General features: G+C 46.1%; 1 protein-coding gene across 2 annotated transcripts in view; it reads left to right on the plus strand.

Moving 5' to 3' along the window:
- The window catches only part of MYO19 (myosin XIX), a 603,741-nt gene that overhangs the window by 242,227 nt on the left and 349,046 nt on the right, over positions 1-12,468 (plus strand). For both annotated transcript variants that reach the window (XM_086954910.1, XM_086954911.1), the window contains one exon: positions 4,240-4,316. In XM_086954910.1, the coding sequence (XP_086811036.1) occupies positions 4,240-4,316 (77 nt within the window). The remainder of the gene's footprint in view (positions 1-4,239; positions 4,317-12,468) is intronic.

The following is a 12,468-nucleotide window of genomic DNA, read 5'->3' on the forward strand; positions in this document are numbered from 1 at the left end:
GATCAAATAAAGTTCTTACCTCAGGAATTAGTCCTTTTACTTTCTATGGCTCCTTCATGTAGGAGACCATAGCCTGTAAGTCACAGAATGTCTGCTATAACGTGGCATTTCCCTTGGCTATGAATAAAGGAACAGGCCTGCTTACATAAACTCAGTGCAGGGGAGAAAAGGGAGCAGATTCACTGTCAACATGTGGTAAATTGATTTTGTTCATGTTTTTCTTCCCCTTATGTGGAAATTGAATGGGGTAATCATTACAACAAAGATAACAATTACATGTGCCGGGAAAACAGCTGGGTATCGGAGTATCAGGACCCGGGCACAAGCACGGGTCAGAGCAGAGCAGGGTCTTTGCTATGAGGCCGAAATGGAGCGTGCTCGGTCAGTGCTGCAGGGGCTCTGTCTGGTGTGGGAGATGATGAGCACCATGCTCATTATTGGCCCTCTTGATTGTGCGTGACGCAGTGCTGAGCAGAGTGCATCACCTTTTGGTTGTGAGGGGTTTTCAGGTCACAGATACGACCAGTTTAGTGCATTTCGTCCCAGCTGCTTACCGATTTTCCAAATCTTCAGTGGTCGATGGCTTGTGAAGGGTCTGCTTCATTATGGACCGGCCATGGCCTGGATCCAAACTTATCCTGAAGAAAAAAAGGACGGAAGGAAATAGTCATAGCTCGCAGTGGGGGGACAGGCTGTGTTGGCCAGGAGATCTGGTTATGGGTTTCGCGGGGGAGCCAGAAGTCATCCCAGAGTCATATAGAGAATGACCCGTGATGTGTTTAAGTTGAGCTGTAATTGGAATGGTCACTCCATATTCAGCATGGGTCCAGGTCAGGGGAAAACAGTAACTGGTGAGTGCTGCACCTAATACTGGCCGGGGAGATCGTGACAAGTGCAGTGTTGTAGCGTTGTAAATCAGACTGTCTGAGGCAGGCGGGGTGTCAGACCACAAATGTTCTCCGCCTTCCCAATCTGTTTGGTGCCAGCATAATTAGACCACCCGTCTCTATCGGTGGACTCTGAGTTCAATCAGCTATCTAGAGAGTGGATGGAAATGAGGCGCCAGTTGATGAATAGAAATATTGATAGAGGTTGCCCAACGGGACTCTGAGACTCTCCCTTCCAGCCTGCTGGGAGTGCCAACTCGGATCTCTTGCTGGATGTAGTGGCAAGGTTGTCAACGGTCAGATAATGTTCCAGATCAAATTTTTTGTCAGTCAATATCCAATAAATTGGCTACATGAGCCTCAATAAGAGTTGGAGATTGTGAAAGAATTTTTAAGTTTGTGGAACAGTTCGATTTTGTGACTAATGGAGAGTGGGGGGTGTTGAACTTAAGCCTTATTTGTGAGTCAAGGCCTGAATCTGTGCTCTAATGCTATCAAACCTTCAACAAGCACATATGCACCAGCTTCAAGCCGAATTAGATGGAATTTTGAATGTTCATTGCTGAATCGTGTGGCCATTGTCTCTGATAACTAATCTGCACCCTCTCACCTTTCCGAGCCAATTAATGGCTTTGTTCGTTAGCAAATTATGCAGTTCTCTAGCACCTAATATAATTCTCAGGACATTGATGATGAATATGTCATGCTTCTGTTTGGGGGCCACTGCGGGCGTAGCTAGAGTGCTTGTTGGATTTGGGGTTCCATTTGGCTCTAGAGTGGTATTTTGGAACCCTTCAACTTCTTTCTGGTATAAGGGCCCCCTGACAGGTCCTGTGGGAGAACCAAAATGACATCCTATGTGCCAGGAGTGTTTAGCCGTTGCCCCCCCCCACTCTAACGTTGTTAGGTGTGTTTGCCGTGCAAGGGTGAGATGCTCAGCACATTAATGGACTGTTCTTGACGGTGCTACCCATATCTTTGGGATGGCGAGTAGAGTCAGCCCTTTTCCTTGGTGCCTGGGAATTATTATTAAGGTTCATTACCAAAGCCAATAGTCTATCCATTTTGTCATTAAGGGTCTTTGACAGCCTACCAATATGGTCTCTCAAATACATGGCTAAATGCAAGTGTGTGGAGTCTTGCTCGTCTGGAGTCCATGTGCTTCTAACAGATTAGTACATTGGATGGCTGTTGTGGGAATTTTGGTGGCCAGGACCAGGGGCTGAACTCTAGGTGAAGTTGGGGGCGAGTGCCAGGGGGTCGCTACGGGTCGGTTGATGTATCATTACTAGCTTGAGTTGCTGGGTGAATACTCCTAGGATTATTAAAAAATGATGTAATATCCCCCTGTAGACATTTCCCTGGATTGTCCACTTTAGCCTTTGGGCCTAACAGCCCTTCCAGCTCCTGAATTAGAACATCTATTTTGTCAAGAGTACAATTTTCCACTGAATGCATCAGTTGCTTTTTTGCTTTTCATAGGTCAGATGTTTTGTCAGTGGCCTTGTGTTTTACCATTGTAGCCTGTGAGGTGGAGCTTCTACAGTTTTTAGAGTAATATTAGACAAACAAAAGAGATACACAGAGAAGACCGTTGTAATTTCAAGCCTTATACCCCTTAATCTCAGCTAGAGATGCAGTACCCAACTATAATCATTGTACAAGATGAACCTACAGCAAATGTTTATTGTACTCTTTTGCTATAACTCTAAACTGTCTAGTACCACAGATCTTTGGCAGGCACAGGTGAGGAGAGTTGACCGGGGCTGCCTCCTGGGGCCCTGTGCAGGATGGTCAGTGAAGTCCCACCGTGGATCAAAGTATTCAATAACCTGCGCAGCGGGATACTGAGACCAGCTTTGTTGAACTTTGGCAGGCACAAGTGAGGGGACTTGACAATGCAGGGATGCAAATCTTATTGCATCCCTGCATTTTGCTAGGATCCGCAATGAGCTTTCATTCCAAGGGGGGGGGGGGAAATTGCTCACCCAGCTCAGCAAGGCTACTAACAGGGTTAATGTTAGTAGTATGGCCCTGATGATCCCCTCTATTAGCTTCCATTATGAATTAGTCTGCTCGGCTAGATGGAGGAAACCTGCCATGGTTTCAAAGCAGCCTCTGCAGTTTGTAGATTGCAGTAGTCCTATTCGGTGTAACCTTTTGTTCTGGGTCTTATATGTAGAGGGTAACATCATCAGCATAACGTGACGCTGCCAGTCATTTCGCGGAAAAGCTTACTTCCCTGTGTGTTTGATGTTGTTGCAATTGCACTGCAAGAGGCTTCACTGCTGTTACAAACAGGATTGGTGATAGGGAGCAACATTGCGATGTGCCTCTTGCTATATTTCTCTGGGCTGACATTATGCCATTAGTAATCATTAGTGTCTCTCCAAGAGCTGGGGGCAATATTCCCTTGTCAAGGGCCTCTCAATATACCTAAAGAGGCCTAGGTGCCAGGAGTGTTTTCAGATTTTTATAGAGCTGTTGTGCAACCCGTCTGTCCTTGTTGGTAAGGTTTGAATTACAGTTGTTATCTTTAATACTCTTTTGGGCTTGTCTAAATATTGTCTGTGCTGCATTGCTGGCTAAGGCTATTGTGTCAAGGAAGGAATCTAATTCAGCTTCATGTGTCTAATTTGCTCATTATATAGCTACATAATAATTTTGGGATGCAACTGTTGTAGACGGCACTGTAACCCCAGTATCCGTCTTAATTTCTGTTATCCCCAAGCTTGCTTTCTACGGACCTGAGAGCTGTCAGTCTTATTCGGCCTGACCCCCTTTCCATATGTCTCGGCTTCCTCTTATTTACCTAAAACGTTAAGTTCCCTCTGTGCCACTGCTTGATATTTATCTAAATTTGCTCACCTCATATTGTGTCTCTAGCATTCTCAATTCAGCTGCTAGCTTCGCCAGTCCGTTTCTGATATCCTTTAGAACCCCTGTTTGCTTAGTGATGTTGGCCTCTCTAATGACCACATTGTATGCCTCCTACAATGTAGCAAGGCTATTTACTGTGTATTCATTTAGTAAAGTATGTTTCTCTCCCTTGTAAGATTTCCTCTCTAAATACTCTGTCTCTTAGTGCTCCATGTGGCATACTCCATGAAAACGCCCTATTTGCTTGCCCCGGGATAGCCATTTCCAAGAGCATCAATGAGTGATATGACAAAGTCCTGGGAAAGTGTTCAACTCTTGTCATCCACTCTCCAGCCTCGGGCGTTGAGCCAGTTGCCAACTACACAAATTTACTTGGTGAGGGTGCAGGGGCCCTGATATTGAATAGGGGGTCATCCACATCAGTTTTTGTAGTTATATAGACAATTTATTTGTTTATTTGTTTATTTTACAGAGGATTGTTTTGAGGTGACCAGAGATGCCATGCTTCACTTGGGGATTGACTGTGACACACAGAAAAATATTTTTAAGGTATGTACAACTATGTTTGAAATATTTTGACAGATGCTGCTTTTCCCTGAATTATTATCATTAGGCAAAGACATGTTCACTGTAGATTTATAATCTCAAACTGGCGAAGGGCTGATTAAGTATATTTTTTAATCAGTCCTCATTTGAGTAGTTGATTTTACTTTGAAGCAACACTTGTTTTACCATTGTAAGACAGTCAACCCAACATTGTCTTGCAACGGGCCAACGATTAGTGAACTTCAACTCAGTGAAAGGCTGTTACGTGGACGGTGCAATATTCTTAAATCTATTAGAAGTCATAAGCAACCTGGGGATAAATGTTGATGTGGTAGGTAGGGTCATCATACTGTCCACCTGTATTACTTATTGAAAATGTAGTCCTGCTTTTCAAATGTTTATGAACCTTTGCTCTAGACTTTAGTTCTTCATCTCTTTCCATATTGGTGAAGGCTAACTGGATTTCATTTAGGAAAGATGGTATTTATGGCAAAGATTAATTATTATTATTTTTATTTTGTTTTTTGAAAACCTTTATTGTGCATGAATAAAAGAACAAATACGGGCCCACAACCGTCAGGCCGGCCACGATACTTTTGAAGCACAAGTGCAAGCAATGCGGTTCCCCAGCGGCATCAGGTGACATAGCAACAATCGATAGACGTTACACTGAATAGAATCATGTCGCCGAGGAGAAGGAGCATTTAAGGTTAATTTTGAAAGTTTTTTCGATCTAAATATAAATCAGTGAAGAATAGGAACAAAGGAGAACTGAGTCCGTACATTAGCTTCACGACATGAGCAGGCAGCATCATTAATGGAAACAACAATGGAGGTGAACACCCCGGCAGTATGGCGGTACAGAGTAAAACAACAAGAGCATCAGTCAGCATTTACGCACCACCCACAGCGCCACCCACTCCCTACTAACCCCTATCGCGGACCCAGAACAGAAACAAGCCAAGAAAGCGCAGAGAATTTAGAAAAAATAAGGCCCATAGAAACTAAATGAAGAAAACTAAATCTCTCCCCCCACCCTACACCAATGCGGAGGCTACGGCCTACCCCCACCCCCCCATCCCCCCCCCCCCGGCAATGTGTCTGTCGCCCATTAAAGAACCCGAAATATAGACCAAGAAAAGAAAGAAGAGGAAAGGAAGATGGGAAGAAAAAGAAGAAAGAATTTTAACACTCGAAATATAGGGAGTAAGAAAAGAATAAACTATTCCACTACTCCCAGAAAAAGGGGAAGGCGGGGAGGAGCCCACACAATAGCAGATCTCCCGGATTCCCAGCCATTTGCAACTCCTACGCCGTGTGAAGCAATAAAGTCGGAAGGCATAGAACCAAAAGAGGAACAGAATCAGGTACACCCAGGTCCCCGAGCCAGCACATGAACCACCACCCCATCAATAAAAATAAACAACAGGATATGTACGTTTCCACCCCACATACGAAATTGCCAGAATAAACAACAGTATCAGAATAAAATGTGAGGAGTCATAACTGCAACACGCGCCAAGGAGGCGTCCCAGTCCGAGATCACACCAGACAGACCAGCATAAGTTATCACCCGGAAGCCCCTAGCCCTGACCAGATCGCAAGCGACCACTCAACCATGACACCCGGCAGGAGCCCGCCCCAAATGGAACAAAGAAACAAGATGTGCACCCTAGGTAGTATAGAAACAGATAAGAGCAAAATGGACGCCACCCGGCACAAACAGTTCCCCTGTCCCAATGAAATATCGTTGGCAGAGCAGGCAGGCATCGAAGAGCATGTAGCAGAGCCTGTAGCTCACAATTCACCAGGATAGCCAGTTATAGCGCCGACTGCGCCGTAGACAAAGGCTGCAATGCCACGAAGGATGTCTTGGATGCGAGAGCAAAGCAGCAGATAGCAATTACAAGTACAGATGGGGAGAATCAAGCCTCGTTGCGCGTGTGATCCGTACAGTCCCTATATGTAGCAGTCCCAACCCAATCCCCGCCAGTCAAGAAAGCAGTACCACAGAGAAACTGCCTAACCCTGGCCCGATCTCGGATGCCTCTCTGAACACACCCCTCGATGAATGCCAACCCCCTCTGAAACAAAGAGACAAGATGGGCGCCAAGAAGGAGGGGGAGACTCATAGAAACAAAATGGACGGTGCCAAATACCCAAAAGTTCGTTGATCGCAGCCAAAAGAGCCTCCGAGTTATTCTGGTAGTACAAGTACAACAGAGGAAAAAACGGAGGCTTCAATGAAAGAGCCGTCAAGGGGGCCAGAAGTCGCTTAGCCGGCAGTCTCGTTGTTGATAGTGGTAGCGAGTACAAAGAATCAGTCCCCGGATGGGGAGACAAAGTATCACAGGCAGAGTTGGTAAACTGCCGTCTACAGGCGCCAATCCAATCGTCCCCGGTCTCACCACCGCTGGAAGCACTTGGTAACACAGTAGCAAACTCAGGCACCAACAAGGGAGTGTGCAATTGTTGCTGGGAACAGTCCCTCCGCATCCGCCCCAAATCGAAAGCTATATCATCGAGTTTCCCGCTTAGCCTGTGGGAGCCATGAAACAGCGCCGATCTCAGATCACCAAGGGCAGTCAGGATATCACCATAGGACAGGGTAGGCTGCGGTCCCCCTGCATCTGGATCACAAGAGGGTATATTCAATTCGGTCCCCAGCCCGGATATGGTGCCGCAGTCCCAGGGCGAGGGTGGGCGATCTTCTCCATTCCGCGATTCAGCGGGTATATCCATCGTGCCGATATTCCGGTCGCAAAAACATGGGGGGGTGCGGCATGAATCAGCAGCTGCCCTATCCTCCGTTGCCGCCAGCTGCAGTCCAGCGTCATCAGCGAGGAGCCCCCACCGGCTAAGACAGGTAGTCAGGGCGAACGGGCGATCCACCGAATCCGGGCAAGCCCCGTAATGGAGTCCAAGCAGCACTCACCCAGCACTGAACAAAGGAGCCGTTCGTGCAGTGCGATCTACCCTCCAAGCGCGAGGTAGTTGCGGTACGCGACAATCCACGGCAACCAGTGCGCTGTGGTCCGTGATTCAGAGAGAAAGCAGCTCCTCCCAGGCTCCGGGCGTCCTGCAGGCAGGCCGGCCGTCACCGCTCCGGCGAGGTCCGGCATCAAGCGGCGATTTACACCGGGGTCAAAGGCATCGGGACGGTTACCAGGCTATCTCCGCACTCCGGACGAGCAGAGATTCCGGAGGGACATGGGCGAAGTCAGCACACATTCCCCGATCTGACAGCCGAGAAATTGAGCAGGATTCCAGGCAGGATAGCAATGCGGGGCTCAAGGGCTGGCGGAGCCGGGAGCCTACACGTCCGCTCCGGTCGCCATCTTGGCTCCTCCCCCCAAAAAGATTAATTATTGTGGTAGTCATTTGGCCTTGATTGTCAAGCATTGGCTGGTCCTTCAAAATAGGGAATGTGTGGTGTATTATGAAACATACTACTATTTAGTCACTGGTATGAGATTAATGATAACTACATTATGGAGTTTTATAGAGTAAAGATATATTGCCATCCAGCCACTTCTGACTACTTAAAGGTGATGAAATCTCAACGAAGCGTGTTGATACATTTAAGTCTGGGTAATCAATGAGGCCTAGTGTAGTCTGAAACTGAGTTTGAGGGGGGAGCTCTGCATTGGCATTTGGGGGGCTGTAGAGCAGTTGCAGGACAACGGCTCCAGTCTAAGAGGGGCTTACCTTGTCTTCTTGCCGCCACCACCGCCGAGAGTCACAGGGAGGCATCTTCAGCGCCGTCGCCGCTTCGGGCAATCAACTCCCGGCAGCCCTAGCGTTGCGGCGCGCTGCACACGCACCCAGCAGCGCCAGGAGGCACTTATAGTCGGCGCAGCCCTCGCCTCGCGGGACGCCCCAGGCTAAGCGTGGGCAGTCTGTGACAGTCCGGGGCAGAACGTGGCTGGGCAGAGCCTCATCCCTTGGCTTCTGCAGAAGAGGCGAACCACGGACTAAAGTGAGACATTTGATTATACTGAACCCCTTGATTGTTGTTAAATTTATTAATGTTGATCCATTTGATGGTTTAATTTTACCAGTACTTAATATTCATGATAGCTTTTCGTTTTTAACATCATCTCAATTCACTCGTTTTGTGGGTTTTCCTTTTCGCCAATTTTTATAATGTCTAAACAGAAGGCTACTAAAAACCCCCCAGTGCTGGCCACGATGGACAATTACTTGGTGAAAGTGGTTAGTAAAATCAATAAGGAGCGAAGATTGTCGCTTGGTAAAGATAGCTTCCCAACCAAATAAATGCCCAACACTGCCCAATACTCATGTTCTACAAATAGACGACAATCCTGAATCCGATAACCCTGTTATTCCCATGGAATTAAATGTTCAGTCAGTAGTTACTCAGGACATTTCTGATGTACCAAGTGAGACCCCTGTCCAGTGTTCGCCAGCACCTAGAGCGCTGAGAGCATGTAGAAAAGCTCAAATTAATCGGGGGGAAATCGTACCTGCAACAAAAGGAGAGTAGAAACTTCACCCAAAAACACCGTAGGGGATGTAGAGTTAACAGCCACAAATGGCACAATAATAATGAATACGGAACAATTTGATCTTTTAATTAATATTATAGATGCTAAGGTTGATAAGATTATCAATCCCCTTGTGGCAAAATTAGACCAGATCTCGACCGAAGTAATTGGACTAGGTGGTCTTCTTGACACCCATATTGCCCTGGCTGAAAAGTATAGGGCTGTTGATACGGGTTTAATACCCACCAAAGCAGTTCCTAATCAACCAATAGGGGGGAGATTAGTAAAAGATGTTGTTATATCTGCCCCACCCCATTCTGACCCACTGCATACCATCTGTCAGAATAAGCAAGTTGCTGCAGTAGTGGTACCAGCGAACCCAGCTGGGCCTACTGAAACAAGGAGAAAACGCCCTATTAATCTCCCCCCCGGATTGTGCACCATATGTGGTCGTTTTAACTAATGTTCCACCCTTTGAGAAAGATCCTATCCGGCCCCAGCAGGAACCTCATGATTCCCTAAAAAACAAAACTGTCTCTTGGCTGCATAATCATTGCGGATTTCCAACTACCTACTCTGACCAAATTTTAACTACCAAAAGGGTAGACTGGATTGGTACTTCTAGTAAGACTTTCAGCGGTGACTGTGTAATTATTAATTTTAAACACCCCCAGCATGTGGCAACAGTTTTGCTAAGGGCAGCTTCTTTAACTCCCAGTGAAGATAGCATATGCGTTCGCCCACTTGGCTTTTTCTATAGCCACTTAGCTAAAATGCCCCTGCATAATAATTGAAACAGAAATTCCCCACCCACTCAATGCCCGGTGTTCGGGGTCTCCAGGCAAAATAGATTCCAAGCCTTAAGTTCCTTGGATTCTAACGACTGACTCGCCCAGGTACGTGAGCCCGCCCTAAGTGTGCCCGTGATTGCCCAGGTGCCTAACCACAGTGAAATGTATTTTAACTCTGATAAGACCATGGCGGAGGACCAAGACCTGAACAGTGGCATCAGATCTATAACAGCTGGGAATTCTACTACAGGGGATGATTTAGGTGGAGCTATTCCTCCGAATATTATAAGTGTAAGGGCCCTTAAGGGTATATCGATTGTCAGCTGGAATGTCGCCGGACTTAAATCTAAGGGGGATACTCCGGGTTGGAACGATTTTATTAATACCCACGACATACTCTGTTTCCAAGAAACATGGAGCAGGGAGGAGCTCAATTATGAGGGGTTTGTATCTTGTAATTTGTTGGCACTAAGTTCTACATCGGGGAGAGCCAAAGGGGGCCTTTTGATTTTGGTCTCTATCAACAGGCGTATCAAGGTTCTAAAATACCTGACTGTGGGGTCATATGTACAGGTTCTTTGGCTCCGTAATGACCAAGGCCAAAATGTTCTTCTAGTTAATTACTACAATAACATTTTGATAGCAGGACGTCTGTAGTTCAAAACCTAGCTAGAACCATTGATAATTTAATTGACCAATCTAATGTTTTCTTTGATTTTATTTGGGTGGGTGATTTTTCATTATGTGAATTGTCATCCTAGAAAGTCTGTGGGGTTGTGAATAATGCTGGATGTGAAGATCTCCATTTTAGGCACAACAGCTATGGAGAAATGCTGTATAAATTTATTAGTAGCAATGACTTGGAAATCTTGGATTTCGCTAAAGATGTAAACGGGCAGATCATTCCCACTTTTAAAAACTGGAGGACTAGCTCAGTAATCAATCATGTGATTGTTTCTTCCAGCATCAGTTCTTACTGTGAAGCCCCTAGGATTGAAGTTACATCTTTGAGCAATCACAATTATATTATCCTAGAATGTACCCTCTGGAGTGAGAGCCCCCTAGCTGTAGGTCCTACTGTTACTAATGTGGAACCACACAGACCGAACGGAGTTAGGGTCAGATGGATAGGGTAAAGCGCTAATGAATTAATAGGCTCTTTTGTTACAGAATGCCTGATAGATATTACCCTTATCCTTGAAAATAATACTGACTGTGCATGGGTCTTAACAGCTTTTAAAAATATAAATTCATCCATTGATGCCAGGTTCACCAGACCAAAAAGAGACAAGTGCAGAAATGGATTAGGTTGGTTTGACCATACGTGTACCAACTTACTAACCGAGTTGAAACATGCACTTGTCATAAAACCTAGGGATACTAATCTGATATAATGAAAAAGAGGAGGGGTGACTTACAGCAAGAAGCATGGGCCTCTCTTAACCAAGCTGCAGAATTACATAATAATACATTATTCTGGGCTACGGTTAATTCCCCCTTTCTTAAAGAGGATAATATACCGGAATTAACCTCTAATGTCCCTAGTGACCGTTGGGTTACACATTTTTCAAAAATCTTTGGTTCTGTATGCTGCCAAGTCACTACCCCAAGTAGTTGGCCCGTACTACCTCTGGACTTCACTGTTGCCGAGGTCGAGCTTAGAATACGTGCTAGCAAGGGGGGGAAAGCCCAGGGACCCGATGGGGTCCCTATTGATGTTTATAAAGCTGTCCCGGAGATCTGGAGTCCCCTCCTTGCTAACGTATTCAACGCAGCTACATGTCTGGATGCCCCAAAAACCTGGGGGGAATCTATTATTATCCAGTATTATGGGTGTCTTTCATAGATTCACATGCCTGAATCATTCCCCGTCGTCGAGATGGGAGTCCCCGGTACATATAAAAGTAATGTCCTATAGACATACATAGAGAAAAATAGGCCTAAGGGCCTTGCCTTAGTAGCCTATCCATGTCCTTTTGTAAAAAGGACCAAACTCTAGAAGGTAGCTAATCAGCTACCACCTCCCTCTAGAACCTTCCTGCCAGGAGCCTCAGTCTCTCAGATTTTCTACCGCACGTTGTGCTAGGGAGTCTCCACCTGAGTTCTCCTCAGGTTTCCAAGATTTATCTCTTTTACTCACAGAAGTTGGATATTTTCTTCTTCAAACAACAATGGCTGATCAGCAGAAGAAAGGGCTTTTCAGAGCCTGTTCATCCTGTGGTAAGAAGAGACTGCACGTCGATGACGGGCATGAGACTTGCCTCTACTGTCTTTATCCTGATCATTCTGCAAAAGAATGTAGAGTTTGTAGAACATTCTCCACAAAGACACTTAAAGACAGGGAAGGAAGGCTGCTCCTCTCGTTGAACAGACTCAAAAACCGAGATGATGCACTGTCTTCAGAGGAAGGTGAAATGGCTTCAGTTTCATCAAAACTATCTCTGAAGAGGCCAAGGGGTGCTTCCCCTAGCCCTACAGACGTCCCTCCTAAAAAGACTACCACAAAGTCTTCTGAGGTACAATCCGTCACGTCTGAAAAGGAGGTTCCCACCTTCAGAAAGCCACCTCACTCATCGACGACGAGTTCGTCGACTCTTTCTTCAAGAAAAACAGCCTATGTCTCCACATCGACGACTACGGTGCCAACGACGATGGCATCGTCAGCCTCTTCATCGACGACGATAACTCAATCGTCAACGATGGGTAAGCCACTGTCATCGATTATACTTATAAAAAAGCAATCGACGTTGCTTAAAGTTCCGTCTACGGCATCGTCGACGACGACACCGTCGATGACAAAACAGAAACCGTTGACGCCTGCACCGACGACGACTGGCACATCGTCGACGAAGACAT

Source organism: Lissotriton vulgaris, chromosome 2_1, assembly GCF_964263255.1.
Source record: "Lissotriton vulgaris chromosome 2_1, aLisVul1.2, whole genome shotgun sequence".
Taxonomy (NCBI): Eukaryota; Metazoa; Chordata; class Amphibia; order Caudata; family Salamandridae; genus Lissotriton; species Lissotriton vulgaris.